Source organism: Bradysia coprophila, assembly GCF_014529535.1.
Source record: "Bradysia coprophila strain Holo2 chromosome X unlocalized genomic scaffold, BU_Bcop_v1 contig_128, whole genome shotgun sequence".
Taxonomy (NCBI): Eukaryota; Metazoa; Arthropoda; class Insecta; order Diptera; family Sciaridae; genus Bradysia; species Bradysia coprophila.
In genome coordinates, this window is record NW_023503295.1 from 416264 (window position 1) to 443423 (window position 27160).

The window sequence follows — 27160 nt, forward strand, 5'->3', positions numbered from 1 at the left end:
CAACGTGTCCCACGTATAGAAAACATTGTCCATGTATCATATATGTCAATGATGTATATCATACCGTTTCGATGAATTTTACACATACGCGGAGTATTGTCTGAAGTTTCTTTTTCTGGGTGTAGTATATTACATTGAATGCTGCGAAAGTAATTCATTACACGAGACAACAATTTTGTGAGAAAAGCAAACTCAGAAATGCGTTTTTTAGCAAGAATCCGTAACTGCTGAAATACACACGAGTGAGTTTGCGAGTATCACAATAGTTATTTTCCTAACAAGGTAGATATGAAGGTATTTTCTCGCACTAGATGTCGATTCTCGACCCGAGGCGAAGCCGAGGTCGAGAAGACATCGTGTGCGAGAAAATACCGGCATATCTACCGTGTTAGGAACAACGTTTTTTGCAACAGATGACGGAAATCAACTCTTTCTAAGCGAAATGATTAATTTATTTGGAACATTTTGTCGTTTTATAATAATTTTCACTTGAACCACAACTCGACCATAATGTGATATAATCATTTTACACTATTCCGATCGCAGCAATCCTTTATTTTATGCTGACGGCGTTGTAGCTGCGACAACGTCGTTTTATTTCAGTGTAAATCAAACGACGCGAGGTGTGAGTCATGGCGGACAGCAACAGCGAAAATAATCAAATAATAATTGATGCAGATATTGCATTCAGCGATGAATCGGAATGCTCAGATATTGAGCGGTCGGCCGCAGAGGCTATTGAAAAAACTTTGCCGAAAAAATCCAAATTGAATTATGAAAAGGTGTACAAAAAGTTTTGTGGTTGGTGTGAAGAAAAAAGAGTGAAAGTCATTTCAGAAAACGTGATGTTGTGTTTTTTCAACGAAAAATCGAAGATTATGAAGTCTTCAACTGTTTGGAGCGAGTATTCGAAGCTGAAATGCATGATATACAAGGAACGACGCGTCGATATCAGCAAATTTCATGGACTCATTGCATTTCTGAAACGAAACGGTGTCGGCCATGTTGCGAAAAAATCGAGCATTTTGACGGGCGACGATTTCAACAAGTTCATCATGGAGGCAGATGACGATAAATTTTTAATGATGAAGGTAAAATTTGAATGTTTTTCGATTAATGAACGACAGCTTATTGGTGTTTATATCACAGGCGGCATTAATTATCGGTATCGGTGGAGGATGTCGTCGGGCTGAATTGGCAAAAATGTCGGTGAAAGATGTTGTTGATCGCGGTGACTACTTGCATGTTTACATCGGGGACACAAAAAACTACGATCCAAGAGATTTCGCTATCACAGAAGGCGGTTTGAGATACAATTTATTGGGCATCGTGCGAAAATACATGTTGTTACGAAAGTCACATACGCCTCATGATCGATTCTTTGTGTGTTACCGGAATGGGCAGTGTACAACTCAGGCAGTTGGCATCAATACCGTTGGGGCGATACCCAAACGAATTGCTACGTTTTGCGGTTTGGATGCACCAGCTTTGTACACAGGACATTGTTTTCGACGGAGTTCAGCTACATTGTTGGCTGATGCTGGTGCGGATCTTTATGTCATTAAACGACAGTTTGGTTGGCGATCGGACAAAGTTGCAGCCGGATATGTGCAGTCATCTGCAACAAGCAAACGCAAAATTTCTGCACAAATTTTCGGAGGTGTACCTTTTCAACGTTCTTCGTCGAGCAATGCGATGAGTGCTATTCCATCTACAAGCAACACCGCTATTCCATCTACAAGCAACACCGCTATTCCATCTACAAGCACCACCGCTATTCCATCTGCAAGCAACACCGTTTTTCCATCTACAAGCACCACCGCTATTCCATCTGCAAGCAACACCGTTTTTCCATCTACAAGTACCACTTCTCATGACGTTGTCGCTAATTTGGGTGATTCAGCTCCCAAAGAAATTAATCTCAACATCACCGGTTTAAGTGACGGTATTTCTGCTGCGCTCATCGAAAATATTGATCGAGAGGATGCACATGGTGCTAGTTTCGCTTCAAAACAAATTCGGATGATCGGAACTGCATCCGATTCCGATACGACCGGCAATACCAGCCGTACAATGTCACAATCAATTACAATAATTGAGGGCGCATCTGCTGGTGCAGATTCTTCGGATGCTCCTGAAACGCCTGTCCTTCCAAATTTTACAAAATCTGAATTCAACAATTGTACATTCAATTTTTATCGTACGTTTCACGGCAAGCCTTTTTAAGGATCATTTACTTAACTTTCGCCTGTTAATTTTGTAATATTCGAGATATTATAATGCAATACTGGAATTTCATTAAATGAATGAATATTGAAACTGACTTGTCGACTACTCTTATTGCCTTGTTCCATTGATCAATGTTCACAAAAACAGTGCGAGAAAAAAAATTTCTCGCACACCTGTCGGACGACAAACTCTTTTCTCGCACATCTGTCGCATTGTTAAAAAAAGTGGACTCTTATGCTATCGACTACTACGCTAGAAAGAGTTGATTTCCGTCATTTAGTTGCAAAAAGTGGTTTTCCTAACTAGTTTTAAAATATCGCGACCTCTTTGTCGTTTAAGATTAACGTTGTTCCCAACTTATGCTATTCCGAATTAATGAACTACGTAGCAGCATCCAATGCATTCTGATTTATTGCCATGCGAGAGATGCGAGAGTTGATTATCACAAACGAATTGACGTAAAATGAACGCAAATATTCTTCATGCAATGGATCATTTTCGCAGAAGGCAAACTATCGTGTAATGTCAATTTTCGCATGGGGCAGTCCAATGTCCATAAACATAGTTTTTACATCGTTTAGCCTCTTTTTATTAGTGTGGTTTCGCTGGTTATCGTTGCTTCTATAATAGGAACTTTTTAATAGATCACATGACAGAGCAGCTGTAAAATATCTTAGGTTAAGAAAAATGATCATGGTTTTGATGAGCCGTTGTTGAGGGCAACCACAAGAACTATTAATTTTTTTAAACGAAGGCACCGAAAGTTCGACACTTTTCGATTCCGCGTACGCCTTAATTGTGATAGGAAGAAACCTTTGTCCTTTTTTAGGAAATAATCAGAACTTACTTACTTACTTACTTACTGCTCCCGTTTTTTTTTTCAGATACCTCAATTCCAACGGAAAATTAGAGTCACTTTGCACCAACGATTGTTTGTTCAGTGCTGAATATCACGGTGGTCATCTTGCTTTAAGAGACCGGTAAGAATGTTACGAACACTTCATCAGGATTGCGTTGACAAACTTAAAGAAAAACCAATTCTCCTCCACAGTCATTCATTGTATCTCTCACCAATCGGATCCAAGGCTGTTCTTAAATCACGTTCGCAAACAGTTACCCGAGATGAATTGTTCTCGCTCGAAGACTCGCTACCACAAGCATCATTCATTGCGGCACTCAATTCGAAATACGTTTCCGTCAAGCAAGGAGTCGATGTCACTGCCAATCAGGACGAAATCGGTGAAAACGAAACATTCCAGCTGGAATTCGATTGGTCGGCCCATCGTTGGGCATTGCGTACCACTCAGGATCGATATTGGTGTTTGGAGAGTGGTGGTGGCATTCAAGCGGTTGGCAATCGTCGCAGTGCAAACGCTCTGTTCGAATTGATCTGGCACGGTGATGGTTCGCTATCGTTTCGTGCAAACAACGGGAAATTCTTTGCAACGAAACGTTCTGGCCATTTATTTGCCACATCTGAAACTATTGAGGAAGTTGCCAAGTTCTTCTTCTATCTAATTAATCGGTACGTTGCTTTGTTGCCATTCATGCAAATCAATTTGATGTTTTAAGGGAAACACTTCCGTTTCAGTCCTATATTGGTACTTAAATGTGAGCAAGGCTTTGTCGGCCTACGGCAGGGATCTACGAAATTAGAATGCAATAAGGCTACATACGAAACCATTGTTGTGGAACGGGCAGAGAAGGGAATCGTCTATTTCAAAGGTAATTGTGCGCGCATGTTCCTTCTTTTAGCAGAGATAAGTAGTGGGTCGAAATTGATGTCTTAACGTGGACGGTTTCTGAGGGAGATCCTTTGGGTCCTTCAGAACAATTTGAAGCCAACATTTGAGTTATTCAGAACAATTTGAAGTAAAACCACCTTTTAACCTGTCACAGATGGCAAGCACATTAACAGTTTTACTATCTGATCTATTACTTCATTTGATGGAAGATTTTCATAGATTGATTCCAGAAATCTGTTACTTCATTTGTTTTGAACATGTTTTTTGCTATATAAGACCGCATTAGTTAAAGCTTGTCGTTTATTATTGCTGTCGTTGTCGATAACATATGACAGCCGTCTGTAACAGGTTAAAGGGAAATTTTTCATGCAAATTTCGCTTTAATCAAAATACGCTGAAGTGAAAATTTGCAAAAATCCACCTATTTTCAAGGAACAATTTTAGAAAACTATTTTACACAACGCAGGCGAGAAAATAGTCATATTCTCCCCTCCACTGAAACTTCAGAAGCGCTTGTTGTGAAAAACGTTGTGTTTCACTCAGGGAAAAAGTTGGAAATTGCCTTTTCTCGGGTGAATTGTGGGCAGTGCGTAGCGAGACAAACTAGAAATGCAATTTCCAAATTTTCTTCCCTTGTTGAACAAATAACTATTTTCCTAAATTTTCCATTCCTTCACCGAATTTTGCCAAATTTTTTCCAAACTTTTTTGGTAAAATATGCGAGAATCTAAGAAAATGTGTAAAAATTCGGGAAATATTTTTAAAAAAATGTTTTCCCAAACATAGTCCATGCATCCTTTAGAACGAGATTCTGATATGTGTTCCTCTAACTCACTCAGTCCCGGAATGGCCATATGGAAATTACGAACGAATCCGAATCCTTTAATTTAGTGCACCCGTACAACACAAAACGAAATGAACGCGTTGTGTTATAGCCTTCCATAACTTTCAGCCCGAATCACCTTTGGCGTCCGGGGATTCGTTAACTCAACGTCAAACGCAAACCGTTGAGATTTATGTTACATCTCGAACTGGGAAGACTTGACAAATAGGGCGTATCGAATTTTTAGAATTTTAAGGGCCGCGATAGCCTGTGTGCGGAAAACGTAGATCATTGAAAACTAATTCCAGACATATGGTTGATGGATCCGAAGGTGCCCGGGAAGAAGTACCCCGGACGACTTTAACTTTCAAATGGTCATAACTCGGAAAGTTGAGAGTATTTCTGAAAACAATGTTCTAGCAGGATGTAGAGCGTTAAAAACTCTACAAAACTGCCAAAGAAACCGATGGTCCAAAAGGTGTGTCTGTCGAGGTTTTCTAACATCGAAAGTTCGACATTTTCGTTTTTGACTTTTATTTCCTGAGAGACAAATTATTAAGTTTAGCTTTTGGCATGAGGTTGTAGAGGAGGTCGAGTACTACCAGTACACTAGGCATTGTCCCGGTCGGCGATCCATCCGAAACCACTTTTTCAACATTAATGAATGAACTTTTTAAGTGTACCCACGTCGCCCACGAAGCCAGTGCAGACACTGTAACCGGTGTTGCTGAGTCGAGGTAACCTTGGCCAGTAAGTGCACATAATATTCCATAACATAAAATATTTGGGATCTCGATGTAGCACATTATATTGACACGGTATACCACGAAGTTCAACCTTTTGTAAAAATATCGAAAAATGTGTATTTGCAACGAAATCGACTTCTTACTACTGTTCGTGGGTTAAATAACTAATTAAAACGATTATTTTTTGTTTTTCTCACAAATTTCACTTTCTCAGATTTTGTAGTACAAAATGTGCTACACCGAATTCTCAAATATTTTGTAAAAGAGTTCAGCTACTGTTATGGAATATTATGTGCACTTACTGGCCAAGGTTACCTCGACTCAGCAACACCGGTTACATTGTCTGCACTGGCTTCGTGGGCGACGTGGGTACACTTAAAAAGTCCATTCAAAAATGTTGAAAAAGTGGTTTCGGATGGATCGCCGACCGGGACAATGCCTAGTGTACTGGTAGTACTCGACCTTTTCTACAACCTCATGCCAAAAGCTAAAGTTAATAATTTGTCTCTCAGGAAATAAAAGTCAAAAACCAAAATGTCGAACTTTCGATGTTAGAAAACCTCGACAGACACACCTTTTGGACCATCGGTTTCTTTGGCAGTTTTGTAGAGTTTTTAACGCTCTACATCCTGCTAGAACATTGTTTTCAAAAATACTCTTAACTTTCCGAGTTATGACCATTTGAAAGTTAAAGTCGTCCGGTGGGACTTCTTCCCGGGCACCTTCGGATCCATCAACCATATGTCTGGAATTAGTTTTCAATGATCTACGTTTTCCGCACACAGGCTATCGCGACCCTTAAAATTCTCAAAATTCGATACGCCCTATTGACCATAACGCACGATTAACTTGGTGCCCCCTCTGAACCACATTCAATTCAAGCCCTGATGAAAGTAAAAGTCTCAAAAATTTGAAAAACGTATTGTATTTTGAGACATTTGGTATACGAGTGTGCTTTTCGAACTGTTGCGACTTTTATTTGAACCAGTGAGTCCTATGCCAAGACTACTTGACTTCACTTACGTCTTGAAAACCAGTCGTATTCGCTAACATTCAAACGACAATTTTGTTTTGCTATTGCCAGGCCAAAATGGAAAATATTGGCGAATCGATGGCGATACAGTCAGTGTTGATGGAGACGTACCAACAGATGGATTTTATTTAGAATTAAGAGAACCTACACGTATCAATATCAGGTAAGTCATTGCATTGAGTAAAGAAGTATCGAAAATATTCTCATTTGCTAATTGACGTACACAGATCAACTAAGGGACAATATCTGGGAGCTACGAAAAATGGTAACTTTAAAGTATGTGATGGTGGTCAAGATTCCGCGACTCAATGGGAATATTAAACTATTTATATGTATTTGTGTGTGGGCGTTTAAACTATTATAACTTCATTTTTCTATCATATAATTATATTTGTATCAACCTATAAATTAAAAGAAGAATTAAAACGAAAAAAAAAATGGAAAATTACTTACAATAATAAACATTTAAACTATCTAAAACAAAATATGGAAAAAATGGTACTTGAACAGCTCTGCTTCTATTTATAACTGTATTTAAAAGCGAAGACAACAAAATGGCAAACATAAAATATTTACCTACGTTATTATTGGGCTAGACACTTAAGAAACGCAACTGGGAAAGCAGAAACATACATGAAAAATATTGATATCCGTAAATATACCTCTAGTTTAAGCAAGAAACAACAACAGCAAAACATATTTTAATTATTACACCGATGAAAACGGAAATTTCCTCAACCTACATTTCATTGCTACTGTCCAATGAATATTCAGAGGCGATAACTGTTTGTATCACAAGAAGGATAGTCAGTAATTATTAATTATTACACCGATGAAAACGGAAATTTCCTCAACCTACATTTCATTGCTACTGTCCAATGAATGTTCAGAGGCGATAACTGTTTGTATCACAAGAAGGATAGTCAGGATATTGAGTGAGAACGCTATACATCCAAAGTCGAGGATAAAGTTTTTTTTTCGCAAATTATGACCAATTGTGACTATGGTTCGGTCCATTCGGGCTGGGCATCGGAATGTTCGATTCAGATGCCAATGTTCGGTTACATTTTTCACACTTCATTATTCGAAGTGAATCAGAAGCTTTCGTCTTTATGGCTAAGTGCAACCAGATAACGACTGAATCAGCTACAAGTTTTGACAGTAAATGTGGTCATAAATCATGCTAATTGGTCGAAAATATTCGTGCGGTAAGTTCGGAAATTTTCATATTTTTTTGATGTTTTGAACGATTTTGATATTGTTGCGATCGCGCAATTCCGGTCGTTTTTTGGCCCGATATGTCATTGTACCAACGGACAGTTCAAATCGAATCTCTCCAAGCCGAAAAGGCTTATTTATTATTCATTGAACGTATGATTGTAATGGATGCCTTGGTTTGGTGTTAACTGATGTCTGCACAGGATGTAATTTCCGCTTAATTAATTTATTTCTAGTCGATTTTACTTGCACTCGACGAGCATACTAATTCTATTTCCACTTTTCGAAAAAAGCAAAAACAAATTATAAAATTACAAATCTCTATGGGGAAATGATGGCTGGATTAAGATTTATGAGCTTAGAATTCAGGGCCGGACTGGTAAGGTAACGAAAATTTGCAAAAAGGACCTTCGTCAGAGCACTGCTCCTAGCATGAAAATTTGGAGGCTTAAGTGACAAGAGCTACCGCTTAGGATTATTTGCATTGTATGTTTTAACTCACGTTTCCCGATAGTAGATCAATTTGAAAGAAAATGTTGAGAGTAATTATAGCCAGCTATGTGACACAAACATTGTAACGCAAAGATTAGATGAAACTTTCTCCCCTTCGATATATATATATTTGCCACAGTTTCTGAAATATATTTTATGAAGATTTACGAACGCCAAACAGTGAATATTTACAATATTTAAGGTAAACATTGACGGTTGATGAGAGGAATAAAAAAACAAACTGAAATTTGACTTTAATAACCATTTACAATTGATATAAATCAGAGCAAACGTTTTTAAAAAATAAGAAAAAATTTAGATTTTGTACACACCAACACAATTTTATGCACCTTTTATACGAAACCGGAACTAAAAAGTAAATAAAATAAAAAAAAGAAAACGAAACGAAAACCAAACAGAAAATCAATATTACAAACACTCAGTGTCGTCCGTTAATTCAAATTAAAATCGAAAACAATCAGATTCATGCAAACTGTGTAGAGTGAGCGCTCATCGTTAACCGATATAATAATCTGAAATTAGAGATGTGCGGGCCGCCCGAAAATGTCGGGCCGCCCGGGTTTTTATCCGGCCCGACCGGGCCTGGGCGGGGCGGGCTTCAAATCTGTCGGGCCGAGCTTGGACCGGACCTAAAAAACCAAATTTTTGGCCCGATTTTCAAAGTTTCGCGCACTTTTTTATATGAAATTTGCTTTCGGGCTGCCCGAAAATGTTGGCCCGTCCGAGTTTTTATCCGGCCTGATCGGGCTTGGGCCGGACGGGCTATAAATACGTCGGGCCAGTTCGGGCCGGGCTTTAAAAATGAATTTGGGACCGGGATTCGGGCCGGACGGGCTTCAAAAAAACATCGGCCCGCACACCTCTAATCTGAAATATATTTATTTCTACAATACAAGTATTGTACAAACCGAATCAGTGAAAACATACAGTTGGTGGCTGGGTTTATTTATTTTTATTTTTATTTTGTTTGAGAGAGAGAAAACGACCTTTGACAGTTTTTAAGAAGAAAAACTTCTTTGAACTCAGCAGTGTGAAAAACAAATTTTTCCCCTCAATGAACCACTTAAAAAAAATCCTTTAAAAAAATCGTTTTGCAATTCGGTTACGAAAAACTGTACATTTCATACCTACAAGATTCTTTCTGTTCATTGCTCAATTACAGAATAGACAATTTTGTTGTTATGTAATAATTTGGGGTGACACTGTCAGTAGTGACGAAAAGTACCACATTGCGATACTACAAAATGCAAACGAAAAGTACTCGTTTTCGTAACTAAATTACAAAAATTATATGGAAATAGTTAACACTGCTCAAAATATGCTAAAAATCGGTTGTGTTGATGAATAGTTCATCAGAAATAAATGAAAAATGGAGATCGTCCAACAGGCTGTTAATAAATTGTATGTTTTCAACGATTTGCGGGATACAGACCAATTCTCTCCATTTAATTAAAATGTAACAGAAAACAAGATGGTATGGAAAACATATTTTAAGCAATAAATAATAATAAAAAAAAAATTAATCGAAAACATTAACGCATTCTGTGATCTCCGCTACGGTTTTCCTTGAGACTGTGAAAGAATATTGCAACAAGCTGAAAGATTTTGATTCGCTTGGAATAAATTAAATCAAAATCGATGGATTCATGGGCCAATCAATTGTTTCCTTCATAAATCACTTTTCTCTGAGGAAAACTGTAACCGCATCCGCACAGATGTTCGGAACAATGTGACTTGGAGAATATAATTTTTATGCGAAAATTTACAAGATGCAAGTCCAATAAAAGAAAACACTTTTTAACGGGAGATAAAAAAAGAAAATTATTTCATATAATAGAACTATGTAGCTTAAAATTAAATTATAAAAGAATAAACTTAAGTTATCACTGAGTAAATTTCCGATTTTTTGTATTTTCTTTTTATTTTGTAGTCTAGCATTTAATTTGTATTTGAATTAAAAAGCAAAAATATATTAAAAACAAAATCTTAGTGTTCTATAAACTTTAACTTGAATTTTATGACTTAAATTCACTTAACGCTCAGCGGAATCAGAGGCAGAGGTAGGTGTAACGACTAGTGGGACTCATATCCGTTAGCTTTGATCTGAATAAGATCGACTGTTTTATTTTTAAGTATGCCAAATTGAAGCCACGGTGTCTACGATTAATTATCATATACACTTAAGATATATTTTTTCACACAGCCGGCAGAACTAATCTCACTATGGCTTTGAGACCAAAAAAGTCGGTTTTCATTATGAAAGTAGACATCAGGTATGGTCGATTGGCAAATTCGTCTTAAACGCACTCACATTTTATGTCAAAATAATATGAAAATGAGTGCGTTTAAGTACGAAAATCAAATTTTTATGTCCTCCGGGCGGACAATAGACCATACCGGTTTACACTTTCATTGGGTTTTCAGAGGTGCGCATGGAAGCTTCGAACTTCAAAAAAAAAATTTTTTTGGTATTTTCGTGTTCAGTGGACCATTCGGCATCGAACCTACCCGCAGGCCTTAAAAAACAAAATACTTTCGTCAAAACGCTACACCCTATTACGTATAGTTAAATCCAGAAACATTAGCGAATTATTAGGAAAATTAAATACAATACAATTACAATTTTTTCAACCTCGTACGAAGTTCTGCGGACTGTTACGTAATATCCTATTATATGCCGTTTGTAACACAAATCTTCTTCTGCAGGGTTTTTGAATTAATGAAATTTAATTTTTTTTAACCACTCGGGTAATTGATTACACACCCTGCTCGGAATTGCCGGAGAATCCGGTAATTAAACGGAATTGACAGAAATTAATGGGAATTGAAAGAAATTGACAGTACATTTAGAAATTTGAAAGGGAATTGAAAATGGGAAGGAATTTAAAGGAATTGAACGGAATTGAAATGAATTGAAAAGAAGATCAGTGCCGCCTTTTCCATATGGGCAAAATGGGCAAATGCCCGTGGCGCCCGAAGTAGAGCAATCCTTTAAAAAAATTTAACAAATTGGCGCCTATTTTTCCAATTTCCCGATGGCGCCACAGTGGCATTTTTCGAAATAGTTGCGGCCTTAATTATTTTCTCTTCTGCTGGGTCTTATTTTGGCGCTTTAATTCCTAGAGAGCTCGTTATACCTCAAAAAGTTTGGAAAATCATTTCGTTCATAAACTTTCTGAGGTATAACGAACTTTTTAGGAAGTATAGAGCTAAAGAAAGACCCACCAGAAAAGAGAATTCGCTGTAATAATTAAGGCCGCAATTATTTCAAAAAATGCCAGTGTGGCGCCCAAAAGCTAAAGGCGGCACTGGGAAGTAGAGCGAATCCGGCAATTAGATGAATTGATTCGGTAATTGAAGTAATTAAATAAAATTGACAGGAATTAAAGGGAATTGACAGAAATTAAAAGGAATTGACAGGAATTAATGGGAATTGAAAGAAATTGACAGGAAGTACGTATAGAAATTGGAAGGGAATTGAAAGAAATTGAAAAGAATTGAAAGGGAGTTGAAAGGAATTGAATGGAAAAAAGCGAATCCGGCAATTAGACGAGTTGCTCCGGTAATTGAGGTAATTAAACGGAATTGAAAGGAATTAGAAATTGATTTGCCACCGTTTTGGCCAGTGGTTTCCCCCTCGACTATTTATATTCAAACACTAAAACATATGGTCTCTTTGAATTCAGTCCACATCCCAATATTATATGCCATCAATGTAGGAAAAAAAGCGTGCAGAGGGGGGGGTCTAAAAATCGTAGATTATAGCGTGCGCACTATTTGAATGACTCCTTACCGATGGAAGAAAATGGGAAATTCCAGCAAGAGCGATATAAAGATACCTTCAGAACGTTTGACAACTTGTAGGCGATTGTCCGCCGAATGTTTCTCTCTTTTCCTTGCCATTCTACAAAGTTTTCACTGATATAACATTCATCATACGTTCTCTTACTTCTTATTCACCGTTCACCCGAAGAATTCTCTCGGCTAGCGAGATGACCAAAAAAGTCCTATGAAGCTGAATTCGCAGTCGTCCGTTTTTCATCTTCTTTTGTCTCCGTTTTCCTTGACAGTTGAAATTAAAACAATGCAAAAGTCATCTATACAATAGAAACGTCATGTAAACGGAGAGCTAAACGGATGACTGTGAATTCCACTTAATTCTTTTCTAATAATAGTTTTTATCCTTTACAGAGTCTATGATATTGTGAAATCATAAAAACAAAATCAATGAATCAAACAACAGCAAGTTTCGTTTTTACATTAGGAAATAGTTTATTTTGAAAAATATTTTTGTGTAAACCACACCAGATTTTCGAGTGCTCCAATTCCCATGGATCTATCGATTAACTAGTTCATTGATCAGACTTTTGGAGCCGAGCACCGACGACGTCACTGACACACAGGATAGTCGTGTGTGACGACAAGCGTGTAACTCGATTTTCAATACCACCGATCTTTACAAAGTTCCTGAAACTTAAACCGTTTGCAGATTGCTCGCCTGAAGCGTTTTCGAACTATAAAAGTAGAAAAAAAAACAGGATTAATTCTGTCCCAATTTTATTATATCTAAATACTACAGCCATGCACATTTGAAAGTACCGTCATTATTATTAATTTCTTATTTTCTTTGCTTCTCTCATTTCTCCAAATACTCGTTATGGAGAAGTTGAAGAAATAAGAAACTTATAGAACAACGGTAATTCTAAATGTACATGGCTGTGTAGCATTGGTCCAATACACTACTAAAAGCAAAAAAAGGCTAAATTTGGATTTAAAAAATATTTGTCGAAGTGTTTAAAATTGCACGTCTTTCCCGTTTCCAATTTCAAGTTTTTCTTCCAGAGAAGTACTGGTTTTTTTTTCAGTTTTTCCCCTATTTCGTTTGAATTTCGATAAACACAAACAAGTTTTATACGAAACACAAAACAGCAAAACGCAGAGTATCACATATGTTTCCAAATGGAGATGTGCTTATTGATTGTAACGGATGATTTTGGGAGAAGCGAAGTAGGCTTGTTTGTTGTGGAAATTGATTGCAATTAGTTGAAAAATTTGTGACAAATATGAATTCGTTGTTGCAACGCACAATAGATCATTTTCATTATACTTGTCAACGTAACCCTACTTAATTTTTCCTCAAGTAGTCCCTAACCTCAATTAATTGACGTTAACTGCGTTTAATTTACTGGTTTTTACATGAAAATCGTTCGTTAAATTCATTCGATATTTTTCGACATGTCTGACAGGTGGGATCGTGTCTGACGTTTACAAGGTCATGAAAATGGTGTATAAACAGGCAGCGCAGACCAGATTTGAAACCAAGACGCCTACTCAATGCAGTAGTTAGACTTTTTCTTATTGGTTTTTTCATAGCGAGAGTGCTTGACAGTGTTGACAGTGCTATGGTTTTTTCCAAATACTTGTAAACACGAATTTTCACGGGTCGATCGAACACGATTTCATCCACAGAGATCGGTTTTCATATAAATCTTGATGAGGTTATGTCGTATGGCCTTCCAAGTTTATTTCCAAGTTGATTTAAAATGGAACATTTTATCCATGGCAACATAATCTTATAAATGAATCAATGTTGCTGTGAATGAAGCAGAGAGATGTTAATATAACGACTGGGTCGTTTCGGCGGATAGGGGTAATACAGAGAAATGATAAGTTGGTACGCCTGTGGCGAGATAGAAGGAGCATTGGAATGACAGTTGGCTTCTATGGGAATAATGTGAGAGAGTTACATACAAATTCTCTCACATTCTCTTCCATAGAAGCCAACTGTCATTCCAATGATCCTTCTATCTCGCCACAGGTGTATTATCACTCGGTTGTATAAATAGCTATTTAATCGACTAGAATTCATGTTACAATGTAATTATGAAACAATAAAAAAATTGAAATATCGCACAAATCCCCAAAGAGAATGGGTAGCACTAAAAACCGCTGAGAGCTCAGACGGTTTCAACAATTACAAATCCATCAAATAAAAAATTGTCAGCACAAAATGCAATAATATTAAATTTGAAACTAAGCAATATTGCTGGCCAAAAGAAAACAAAAAACTAACGAACACGGGCAATAAATGAAAATCAGGCAAGTCGCAATTATGATAGTATAACCAGCCGCGCCGGATCTTGATGTGAATGGATTGGACTTTCGAGTGTTTTTTATGGGAATAAATTTAATAGTGACGGACACCAAAATTTCGAGTACATTGGCGATGGATGGTTTGCGCTACTCCAAATCGTCTCCAGCATCTTCAACCGTATCATCATCAATAGCATCGATCTTTGCCTTTGTGGGATTTATTTTGACTCCATCCATAGTTAAACAATCCAAGAACGAGGAGAAGCATCCGCTTGAAGGATTGGTTTCAAATTGCGTGGCTTCTTCGTCGGCACTTCCGTGCCAAATACTTTTGAATTTTTTAGGTCTCCCGACGAACACACATTTTACTGTCGATGACTTTGCCCCCTCGTCAATCCATTCAGAATCTTTAAACGTTGCTATTCGTCAAATATAAATTCTAAAAAAAATCATAAGTAAATAAAAGTTGACAAAAGATAAAATAACAAAAGGTCGCGCGCACGAAAAAATCTAATACCGTCGACTATACTAGACTCACTGGCCATTTAGAGAGCAACGTAAATTTGACAGATGCGTAATTACAACTCAAATTTTCATTCATCATTTGCAATTTGTGCATCTGTCACATTTACGTTGCTCTCTAACTCAGCAGTTATGCTTGATTTCCTTTTACTCCGTTTGCACTCCGTTTACTCTTTAAACCATAAAAAGAGACGTGGTTTAGCTAAACGGAACGTAAACGGCGTAAGAGGAAATCAAGCATTACTGTTATGTGTGTAGACACTCATAAACATGTAAATGATGGAAAATGTCGAATTGTGAAATTTTGCACTTATTTAAAATGAATTTACTTTACAATTTCTATAAATACACATTTCGGCACGCAGTCAGTACAGACATCAAAGATAACCACATCGGCACAAACTAAAAACGAAATATTATAATTGGAAAGTGCATTCAAATTTGAGCGGGTTCAACAAACAAGGCTTCGGGATTGCTACATTTGTTCCACGTAAGAAAATTTGATTTCGCGAATTTAGAAGAATCGAAACTCGCGAAAAACACAAAAAACAACTGAAATAATCCGAAACTGATCACTAAAGAAACACAAAATAGTCGATCACTTCAATAACACACTATGGTTATTTGTTTACCAAGGGGAGAAAATAGGAAATTGGAAAAAGGAAGAAGCTCGAGTTAGAATTTGTCCTCGAGGTGAACACCAAATTTTTCATCCGTGCGTGGCGTGAATAACCGTTTTTATCCACGAAACAATCACACAAATTTGTTTCACCATATTTCAAAACCAAAACAAAGTGATGGAAAGAGAAAAAAATCTTGTTCGCTCCATGGCACAGCACTGCTCAATATTGTTGGAATTGTTTTAACATTCCCGCGAAGAATCGACAAAGTCAAATCGCAAAAAAAAAAAATCGGCAAAGTGTGAAGAAACGCCAAGAAAAATCGCTAAAGTTTGAAGAAACACCGATAGAAAACAAAGAATTGTAAATTTGTCTTTGTGGCGTTTCTTCACGCTTTGGCGTTTTTTCTTAGCGTTTCTTCACACTCTAGCGATTCTTCATGGTGATTTAACAAATCAACCAAAAATGATTTTGTTCAATCCTAATTCAATTCTACCCTTTTACGAAAGGCAGCGCAAATGTGTTATATTCAAAGCTAGTGAATCTATTATTTTGCAAAGGTGACGAAAAGATTCGATCCTAAGGAAAATATACTTTTACGAAAAGTATCGTTAAGCCGTTACGTTCGATTTTAGGGAATCTTTCCTTTTACAAAAGTACTTTAGTCTGTTTCAAGCAATCAAAAACGTATTTTTTTTATTTAGCGTTTCTTCACACTCTGGCGATTCTTCGCGTGGCGTTTCTTCACACTCTGGCGCTTTTTGTGGCTTTTTTTCCACTCTAGCGATTTTTCTTGGCAATTCGTCATTATGGTTGATTTGTTAAATCAACAGAATGTGAAGAAACGCCAAGAAATGTCGCTAACTAGTGAAGAACGAGGTGAAGAAACTTTAAGAAACATAACGAATTGAGAATTTCACATAGCCTTCACAAATACAGAGTCACTCGCATGCTAATACTAACGTTCACTTACGTTTTAAAATCCGTCTCTCGTCCAACAGTTTCGCTAGTTTCTCATCTAGTTCCATCTCCTCCTCTTCTTCACGCTTCTCTTCATCTTTTTCTTGCTTCTCTTCCTCCTCTTCCCGCTTCTTCTCTTCTTCTTCCCGCCTCTTCTCTTCTTCTTCCCGCCTCTTCTTTTCGTTTCTTCTTTTCGTCTTCCCGCTCCTTCTGTCTGTCTTCTCGCTTCTTCTTTTTCAATTCAATTTCGGACCTTAGACTTCTAATGTCATCGTCGACGGCCGTGAAATCTCTTATGTTGGAGATAGAACAACCGCCTTCGAGAAATCTTCGAATGAACAGAATATTTAAAACGGAAAAGTGATTACTTCTATTAGAAGTAACTTACTCTTCGTGAAATAAATCACTCGAGATATCGCTGGATGTTGCCGCGGAGTCAGATGAGAAGCTTTTGTAGAAAAAAGAGCGGTAACTTGAGATAATAACACCTATTTCACCGAAAATGCTTACACTATCTTTTCGGGATTGTCTGGTGACAACGAACGTTTACGAGAAGTCAATGTAGTCTCTTCAACTATTTTACAGTTCCTAATGGAAGTAAAACAAATGCGTGTAATAACCAAGGTGTACACAAACGAATTTATTATCAATGGTGGGTCCGCCACTGATGACGACTCAATTTGTAGTTGAACGAAAATGCATCAGACATTGCTAGCTCATAGAACTTTTTTCCTTCGAGCAAAAGTCCTCATGCCAGAATCCGCTCAGTGAACTTGTTTATACGAAATATAAATAACTTTACCTGGTATTGTCCATTTTCCCGATTGTTGTTTTTTTTTAAATTTTGCACGGAATAATAGGTTTGTTCCAAATAGCGTCGTACGGGGCTAAGTCGCAGCAAACGCTCCGACTGTTCTGATGCCTTGTTTTTGGTAAAATTTACCAAATTCTCCAAAATTTACCAAAAATTTATTTGGTAAATTTTGGCAAATTTGGTAAATTTAGAAAAGCTTTGGTAAACTTTTCCAAAAAATTGGTAAATTTTGGTAGTTTTCCAAAAAAATTTACCAAAAATAGGCCCTGACTGGACCACACTCTAATTTTTCCACTTAATAGTTTTCCTTATTCGGGAGGCCGGCATTTTAGGTCAATTATGTTCTCTATTTTTGCGCTAGCCCAAGGAAATTATATACTGATAGAAGGTGGATATTGAACAAGAAATGCGAGATCAACACCTCGCGAGATTTTTGACATTAGGCGAGATAAATCGGCAACGGTAGTTCGGTTGGTCTGTTTTGGTTATCCACATTTTTTAAATTTTAGCACACTCTGATTAAGAATGTATGAAGGACGCGCTATAATTTTAAAAATGTGGATAACCAAAACAGACAAACCGGACTACCGTTGCCGATTTATCTCGCCTAATGTCAAAAATCTCGCGAGGTGTTGATCTCGCATTTCTTGTTCGATATCCACCTTCTATCAGTATATAATTTCCTTGCGCTAGCCTAACATATCCTCGATTTTTTCAAGTCATGCAAAAGGTTTTTTGGACCACCCTAATAAATAACCAGTCTCGAAAAACGCTATAGTGTTATGCTAATGGTAAAGATCAGTGTGTGCAAGGAAAACCAACCTAATAAAAACAAAAATTCGTACCATATCGGTACCATCACAGCGGTTCAAACGTCATTTGGGTAATATTTTTGTGGTTAAACGTCGTGGTAAAAATCACTCCCAAAATATAAATAAAAATAATTTTTTTTTTCGCACAAATTTTACCAGTTAGTATGGAAAACCCGGAACCGGTCAGCGTTGAAAATGTTGAAAGCGAAGAACAAATTGAGTTACGCGAACGTGATGAACTAACGACATACACAACCGATTTATTGGCAAGAATTCAAAGCAAATCAAATTTGCGTCAAGAGAATCTAACATGCAATCGTCCATCGGAAGAGTACTTTGTCCGATTGGATTCCAGTCTCAAAAAGAATACGGCTTTTGTCAAGCGATTGAAACAATTTACAGCTGGTCAACTGGACGGATTCGTCAAGGATATGTCCGGATTGAATTTAACGAAATACATTTCCGAAGTTAGTTCGTCATTGGTTGAAGCGAAATTGAAAATGACTGATGTTGCTGCCGCTATAACACTTTGTTCCAAATTACACCAAGTCTACGCGGACTTTTCGGTTGCGTTCTTCGAGAATTGGTCGAAAATTCTGGCAATTAAACCGGGAGAGAAATTGGCCAATTCAAGTAAAACCAGAGTTGATTTGAGATTTTTTGCGGAGTTGATATCGGTCGGTGTTTTCAGCAATAAAATGGGTCTGCCTCTACTCGGATCGACATTGACCGTATGTACCATTTCTATGACGATGTAACGATTCCATTGCCGTACAGTTGTTAAAATGTAACGTTTTCGTTGTACCACAGTATCTCATTCAATCGGATAAAGAAGATCATGCAAATCTGTCGATTATCTTATCATTTTGCCGCCACTGTGGAGAGGAATATGCCGGTTTAGTCAATCGAACCATTCATACATTAGCCAAGGTACTTGTCACAACAACCGTCAGTTGAAAGCATACCATTCTGACTCGATTTTCATTTGTAAACAGAAATACAATGTGGAACTACCAGCGTTCGCTCTCTTGACATCCGACAAACAGCAGAATCTTCGCAACTTGCTGAAAGACTACTACTATACGCTGTGCAAACATCTCTATTCGGAGCACAAATCGTATCAGCAAACGGTTCGCACCAATCGCAACATTTTGGCTTCGAAAGGAGAAGTGTCCAACGAACGCAAAGAGAAACTGGAATTGATGCAGAGCAATTTCGAGAAATTGTCGGTGTCGGTACAAGCAATGGCCGAACTGCTGAACGAAAGTATGCCCGAGTTGCCAAAGGATGAAGAAGATCCGATCAAGGGAATGGTATTGGAGAATGGTAAGTTTCTTGGGGGCCAATGACTCATTTCAGTTTCACTAAACATTCCCCGTCTCTTCCAGATGATTTGATGGAATCTCAACTCGATCCATGGGGCGATGAAGAAACGAAAAGTTTCTACATCGATCTGCCTGATCTGCGCATTTTTCTACCAAATTATGCGCCGAAGCAAGCACCCACTCAACCCGCCGAACCTGCTATGACTGAAGAGACGTTAGACATGGACATTGAACCGGAATTATTGCAGGTGGACGTCAGCGAGCTGCCCAATATAGAAGAGGCCAGCAATGTGGCTAGTTCCGAACCGATTGTGGAAGAGTCAGCGGCTCCTGCATCCACTACAGGTGTCGTACACGGCACCAGACAACAATTCGAAGTATTCTTATCGAATTTAGTCAATTGTGTCAACAAGGAGTTGATCGATTCGGCTGCTATTGAGTTTCTGCTGAATCTGAATACGAAAAACAATCGAAAGAAGCTGGCCAATGCGTTGTTCGGCGTGCAAAGGTAAGTTTATTCACCAATACGACAGACGGAACCGCGTCTCACCGACGAAAGTTTCGATTCCAGAACACGATTGGATATTCTGCCATTTTTCGCCCGACTCGTCGCAACCATCAATCTTGTGTCGACGGATGTGTCTACAGAATTGTGCCAGAAATTGAAGAACGAGTTCAAGTACCACATCAACAAGAAGAACCAAATGACCATCGAGTCGAAGATCAAAGTGGTTCGGTACATCGGCGAAATGGTGAAATTTGGCCTGTACTCGAAAATCGAAGCTCTGTTCTGTCTGAAGGTGCTGCTGCTCGACTTCCAACATCACCAAATCGAAATGACCTGCGCCTTCCTGGAAGTGGCCGGCCAATATTTGTACAATTCAAAGGACAGCCGACTGCGCACGAATGTCTATCTGGAACAGATGATGCGTTTGAAAACGGCAACCGCATTGGATTCACGCCATGTGGCCCAAATCGAAAATTCCTATTATTTGGTCAAGCCACCGGAGGGTCAAAATACCGTGCAGAAGATTCGGCCGCCAATGAATCAGTACATCCGGCACTTGATATTCAAAGACTTGAACAAATCGAACGTGGACAAAGTGATTAAAATTATGCGCCGGCTGAACTGGGACGACAAAGAGATCAACGCGTACACCATCAAATGTCTGTCGAAGGCGTACAATGTGCGCTACCATTTGATCAGATGCTTGGCGGACCTGGTGTCCGGCATCAGTTCGTATCAAGACAAAGCGATGGTGAAAGTGATTGACACCGTTTTTGAGGACATTCGAGCCGGACTGGAAATTCATTCGCCGAAATTGGCACAGAGGCGCATCGCAATGGCCAAGTACTTGGGCGAATTGTACAATTATCGCTTGGTTGAATCGTCCAATATCCTGAACACGTTATACTCAATCATTTCGCTGGGAGTTACGCTGGATGCACAAGTGGTATCCGAATTGGATCCACCAGATAGTCTGTTCCGGCTAAAGTTGGCGTGTGTGTTACTGGACACCTGTGGACAGTATTTCACAAGCCCAGTTAGTCGTAAGAGGTAGATCAATGATATCAATGTCACCCATAACAACTCGACCACTAAATCGATTTTCCTTTATTTAGGTTGGACTACTTCCTGATATTCTTCCAGCAATACTACTGGTTCAAGAAGAGTCACCCGATATTTAGCACCATTGAGGATACGTCGAATCTGTTTCCGATATTAGTCGATCATACGTACAAAGAATGTCTGTCAAATGTTCGACCGAAACTGAAGGTATTGTACCCCACGGTGTATAACAATGAGTGTGGTTAACGGTGCCGATACTTTACAGCTATTCAAATCGTACGAACAAGCGAAAGAAGCGGTGGAAAAGTTACGATTGCAATTGTATCCGACTTTGTTCCAATCGCCCGGCAAGGATGGTGGTGGTGATTTGGGTGATGTTAACAGTTTAGAGCCGATCGTTGAGGATGCTGAACTGTCCAATGAGCTGACCGAAGACACTACGTCCGAAGCTGTCGGCGAATCGGATGATGCTGTACGTGGCGAAAATGAAAATGATGATGAGGACGACGACGATGATGATGATGACTCGGTTGAACGGACGGTATGTATCTCATCTGTGCTTTCATTGTTATATGACGATTTCATTGAACAGTAATGAGAATGTTGATATTCGGTTGATGGGGTTGTGTGGGTCATGTACAACTTAAATGGTTCATCGTCGAAGTCTTAATTTGATTGAATTTCGATTTCCGTAGGAATCGCCCGAAGTATTACCGAAGGAAAAGGAGCGAACTCAAGAGGACGTTGAATTTGAGCAGGCATTCGAAAAGCTAGCAATCGACAGCTACCAGGAACGACTGCGTGATACCATTAAACCGAGTACAAAAGACATTCCAGTGCCAATTATGGCCAAAAGTGGCGGCAAGAAAACATACGACCAACTGCAGGCAAACGAACCATTACCGTCAGAGACGTCTGTGCCATTCGTTCTGATGCTTCGCGGTGCTAAGGGCGGCAAACAGCAGTTCAAAACATTCACAGCCGCTGTTGACAGTCAGCTGGCAATCAATTTACGGCTGCAGGAGGAGCAAATTCGCGAAGAAAAGGAGAAAGTGAAGCGGCTCACGCTGAACATAACCGAACGAATTGAGGAAGAGGACTACCAAATATCATTGCTACAGAGTCAACGAACGGCGGCGGAACAGCGGAGCAATCAGAAAACGAACTCAAAACAAAAGTACAAACATCAGAAGGGGGCACCCGATGCCGATCTAATATTTAGTTGATTAAGAAATTCGATGAGCAATTTGGATACATGGAATCGTTGCCGATGAAACCGATGCAATATTGGTTGGGGCATTGGGGGTCGTGCAACACTGAATACATTGGAAATAAATGATTTTCGAAATTGACGTCCAATATCCGTTCGTATCAATGTAAACCGCAATGCTATCTATTCGGTGCACAATTCAATCGTATCAATGGCACGGTAAGGCCAACCTCCTTTCAGCCTATGCTGCAGCCGGTTTTCAGGGTGAACGATGCGCATTCATTTTGAACTAAGATTTGTGCATGTCATTGAGTAAGAACATAAAGTGAAAGCATATTACACTCCACTGGTTTTCACATACACAACGGCAACCACCAACGAGCTAACTATCCGATTTCGGTCCGCCTGCTATTCGGTCATGATACGACGATTCCCTTTGATTACGATAATTAATCCGAAACACAAAACAAATCGTCAAAATCAAAGGCGAAGTTCATACCTCAAATGCAGTTTAATTCTATGAAGCCGGATGGTATATACAATCACAGTCACCATTCAATTTATTGATCCACCTGCCTGGTAATCTTTTATTAGGACTGTACGTATACGCTTCCATACAAAGTGGCGATGCACTTAGCTTTGAAAGTGTTTTTCTGTGAACAATTTTGAACATTAATAGCTATGGACACTTTGCAAATTTGCAGCCTACATTTAGGCGGAAAAATATTCAGAGAAATCACCAAAAACTAATACTTTTTCGCCTAAATGTAGGCTACAAGTTTGCAAAGAGTCCACTGTTCTTAATAATACACGCCGTACTGTTGGAAATATTCTACGCTTGAAATTTCTTGTGAGTGAAAGAGGTGCTCTCGTAAAACCGACGACCCGATTGATTGAATGTGTTAAACGTAACAATACACCGAGAATGGACTTGAGTGTACGTAATAATAATAGCCGTGCAGTATAGCCCAAGTCAAATCGCCAAGATTTTTTTTTTGCGATTCGTTACGAGGGATTCTTTTGAAAAACAGCCAACCGAAATCGGACGCATTTTACAGTTGAATTTTTTATATGCTCCCAGAAAGGTATTCAGCCCTTGCCGCGAAAACCGCTTTCAAAAAAATTCTTCGAAGCTTCTGTGCTTAGGATGAGGTGATGAAAAACCGAAAACGTGGCCTTTTCTCCGGTTACACGAGTCGTGTGGGGTGTCATTAGCGCTGGTGGAAAAACCTTTTTTCTTCCCGCGAGCCAAAAAACTAAGAACACTTCCCGCTTGTTAATAAAGTCAGGATTTCCTGATTTAAACGGTTTAAAATAAAAACATTGCTTTGGTCGAAATATATCAATATTGTGAAATCTTCATAAATAAAAAAAATTGGTCGGGAAAGAAGACAGACATATACAGCCCGACTGACGATCTAGTTCTTCAGCATGCTAGTGTCATGCTAGGCGGACTTATCGACCTTTCTAACGCCTTCAGCAATATGACTTTTATCTCTATCACCAACTCTTGTGCCGAACATAGGGTTGACAACACCACTACTAGCTGGATCTACGCCATGCTCAGTAGCAGAGTTGTAACCGCAAAACTAGGATCCACGATTATCACAGTTTCCACCTGCAAAGGCTGCCCCCAAGGCGGTGTTTTACCCCCCCTTTTATACATAATGGTAAAAGATAGCCTCTTAAAGCTCCTAAACAACTCCGGATACCTTTCAATAAGTTTCGCCGACGATCTTACCATTATCCTAATTGGTTTTTGCATTAGTACACTCTGTGGACTCATGCAATCAGCTTTTCGCATTATCGAAAATTGGTGTAAACACCACCACCAAGAAATAAATGCTGACAAAACCCAACTGATCCTTTTCACTAGGAAAAAGAAAATCGTTGGCTTTAAAACACCTTCCATCTGCGGCAAGGAAATTCAACTCTCACCTTGGGTAAAAATTTTGGGAATAATACTAGATTCCCGCCTCAATTGGCAACTCAATGTTGAATATAGAACCAAAAGGGCCATCTCCACTTTATGGTCTTGTCGTAGCGCTTGCGGCAAAAACTGGGGTCTGAGCCCGAAAGTATTAATGTGGATCTACACAGCCATAGTCAGGCCTATGCTATCTTACGCAGCTTTCATCTGGTGGCCTCGCTGTCATGTTGGTACTACCCAAAAAACACTATCAAAGATACAAAGACTAGCTCTCATGAGTATTACCGGTGCTATGAAATCCACGCCCACAGCAGCACTTGAAACTCTCTTAAACGTCGAACCACTGCACATCCACATTGAATCTGTCGCTAGAGCAACATGCCTCAGAATGCACCATTCATCTCTCCTCCACAAAGCCAATTATGGTCACGCAGCTCTGTTGAAGACAATGGTGGCAGAATCGCCATATTTCGAACTGCCTTTCGACTCAACTACCCCAACCTTTTGCTTCGATAATAAATTTGAAGTAACTATCCCATCCAGAGAGAACTGGTCTAATAACACCGTAATTCCCTCCAACGTAGACCTCATCTGGTACTCAGACGGATCAAAATTCAACAACCTAGCTGGCGCAGGTATCTACTGTCCACGACTTCAAGTGGAAAAATCATTTCCGCTAGGTTCATTCGGAACTATCTTCCAATCTGAAACCTTCGGAATCTCACAGTGCTTTAAAGAAATGATCGCCGGTAATGTTTCCAACAAAAACATCATGATATGCTCCGATAGTCAAAGCTCTCTAGATGCCATTGGAGCTTACAAAATTTTCTGCTCGTCCGTCCTCAAATGCAGAACACTAGCTCAAACCGTTGCTACTAATAATAGCGTTACTCTAGTCTGGATACCTGGACACAGTAACTTTGAAGGAAATGAGACTGCTGACCGCTTAGCTAAAGCTGGAGTTGTTGCACCGCTCACAAGTCCTGAACCCTTCCTCAAAGCCCCACCTTCATTTTTCAAAGGCCTCATTAATAAATGGAAACATACCAAATTTACTAACTATTGGTCATCCACTAACCTATCCAGTCACGTTAAAAACTGCTTGAGAATTAACCCAAAAAACACTAGATTCCTGCTATCTCTTAGTAGAAGAAATATCAGAAGAGTGACGGCTACCATTACCGGCCACTGTCCGCTCAATAAACACCTACACACTATGGGCCTCGTAAATGACCCCTACTGCCCCAGCTGTGGTGAAATAGAATCGGCAGATCATTTCTTATGTAAATGCCCAGCGTACATTACCGCTAGAGCAAAAGCCTTTGGGGCTTTCATTTTGCCGCAAAATAACATCTGGAGTCTCTCACTTTCCAGCATCCTGGACTATCTCAACCGTACCGGTAGACTATAGATAGCCCTTCGTGGGTACGCACAACAGGCCCAACAGAGGCTTAGGTGCCGGAGCTTCGGTTCCACCCACTCAAACTAACTAACTAACTAGTGTCATGCACCTCCTTCCAGCAATTAATACTATTAACAATAGTGAATAGTAACGGTTGTGGTATCACCTCACACATATCAGAGATATCTATCATTAGACGCGCCGAGTTTCAGTCTGTATGCGGTAAACGTTTTCATTGGTAGCTCTAAGAGAACATGTAGCATTAGGAGGTAGTATGAGATGCGCGACAGGCGAAATTTTTGTGTAGGAAAATTGTCAAAAGTTTCAATTTATCTATTAGGGGGTTGTTCTTACAATGTATCGGAACAGGGGAACACCATGTATATGCCGTGCTTTGGTGAACGTGATACAAACAAATGTCTCAAATTAAACTTTGCGTATATTCCGCAGAACAGCCTATGTGCGAAGCCTATGGTTCATAACCCTTGTTCAGTAACTTAATCGAGGTTATTTCACAAAAAAAAGTGTCCAACGGTCCAACAATCGGACATTCATATTTATGAAAAATTTGTAGAAGAGTTAGTAGGTTCTAGTCGTCGCTACTTACAACAACAAGAAACAGAAATTTCTTGTCTTGATATAGTTGCAAGCCTCTGTGACCTTGATTGTAGTTGTATTTATTGAAAGCTTCAAAAAAGCACAGGTCGGATATTATGAACGAACTTGAAGCAAATTTCAAATTTGGAGACCAAAGCTGAGGTAAAACTGTCTTTTAAAATAAAATATTTTTGTCACATCCCCAATCAACACTCAAGTTATACGAATTTCAGCTGAATTTCAACGTTTGGATTTAAAATGACAATGATTACGATTATGTGATAGGGGTCGGTTCGGTAGGGTTGCGAAAAATAATTATCTGCGTTATCTAAGATTCCGCGAAATCCAAAGCCCTTAAACCGGAAGTTTGCAAAGGACTTGTCGATCTGCTGGAAAGTTGATGATTCACCGGGAAATTTTGTCAAATTTTACCGGCTACCGGGAAGTACAGCGAATTTGGATAACAGGAAAAATATTCTTTGCGTTCATGTTCGTAATGCTGAAATGTGGGTTGACTTCTCGTTTATAGATTAGATACAAAAACGAAGATTCGGCTTCGTCTAATTACTTCCCGGTTTTATGAATAAAAGTGACCCTAATTACTTCCCGCTTGTTTTACATTGGCTCAAAAAAATTTCCCGCGAGCTTAGCTCGCCAAAAAGGTAGGTTTTTCCACCAGCGGTCATTAGAAAGGTAATTGCATGTACTTTCGGGGCAGATAGGGTCTTAAGGGGGTTGGCAAGCATCTACGATATAAATATGTGCACTAAAAATTTTCAAATTCTCATGTTTAATCTTAGATGCTTCCAAACCCCCATAAGACCCTATTTGTCCCGAAAGTACATGCAATTACCTTTCTAATGACACCCCACACGACCCTGTACGGCTCGAGTAACTGGAGAAGTTCTGTAAGAAAAGTGCATGTTTTCGATCTTTGATCACCTCACACTAGCCACACAAGCTTCGAAGAATTTTTTTGAAAGTGGTTTTGACTTCTA

At 39.0% G+C, this 27160-nt stretch overlaps 3 protein-coding genes across 3 annotated transcripts in view; all 3 read left to right on the top strand.

Annotated features, from left to right (window-relative positions):
* LOC119067679 (protein singed) overlaps positions 1-7175 on the top strand; it is a 40805-nt gene extending 33630 nt beyond the window's left edge. Inside the window, exons 5-9 of the mRNA XM_037170792.1 lie at positions 3114-3209; positions 3281-3754; positions 3821-3954; positions 6628-6739; positions 6804-7175. Of these exons, the coding sequence (XP_037026687.1) occupies positions 3114-3209; positions 3281-3754; positions 3821-3954; positions 6628-6739; positions 6804-6897 (910 nt within the window). The 3' untranslated portion in view covers positions 6898-7175. The remainder of the gene's footprint in view (positions 1-3113; positions 3210-3280; positions 3755-3820; positions 3955-6627; positions 6740-6803) is intronic.
* On the top strand, positions 337-2514 carry LOC119067678. The gene is made up of 2 exons (XM_037170791.1): positions 337-1091; positions 1150-2514. Exons 1-2 carry the CDS (start codon positions 633-635, stop codon positions 2224-2226), a joined length of 1536 nt encoding a protein of 511 aa, XP_037026686.1. The 5' UTR covers positions 337-632; the 3' UTR covers positions 2227-2514.
* Positions 7176-18180: 11005 nt separating the features above from the next.
* On the top strand, positions 18181-22375 carry LOC119067669 (regulator of nonsense transcripts 2). Its single transcript, XM_037170775.1, has 9 exons — positions 18181-18199; positions 18288-18859; positions 18939-19058; positions 19124-19454; positions 19517-19961; positions 20025-21011; positions 21077-21230; positions 21289-21564; positions 21719-22375. The coding sequence occupies exons 2-9, from the start codon at positions 18293-18295 to the stop codon at positions 22247-22249; spliced, it is 3411 nt and encodes a 1136-aa protein (XP_037026670.1). The 5' UTR covers positions 18181-18199; positions 18288-18292; the 3' UTR covers positions 22250-22375.
* Positions 22376-27160: the final 4785 nt, after the last annotated feature.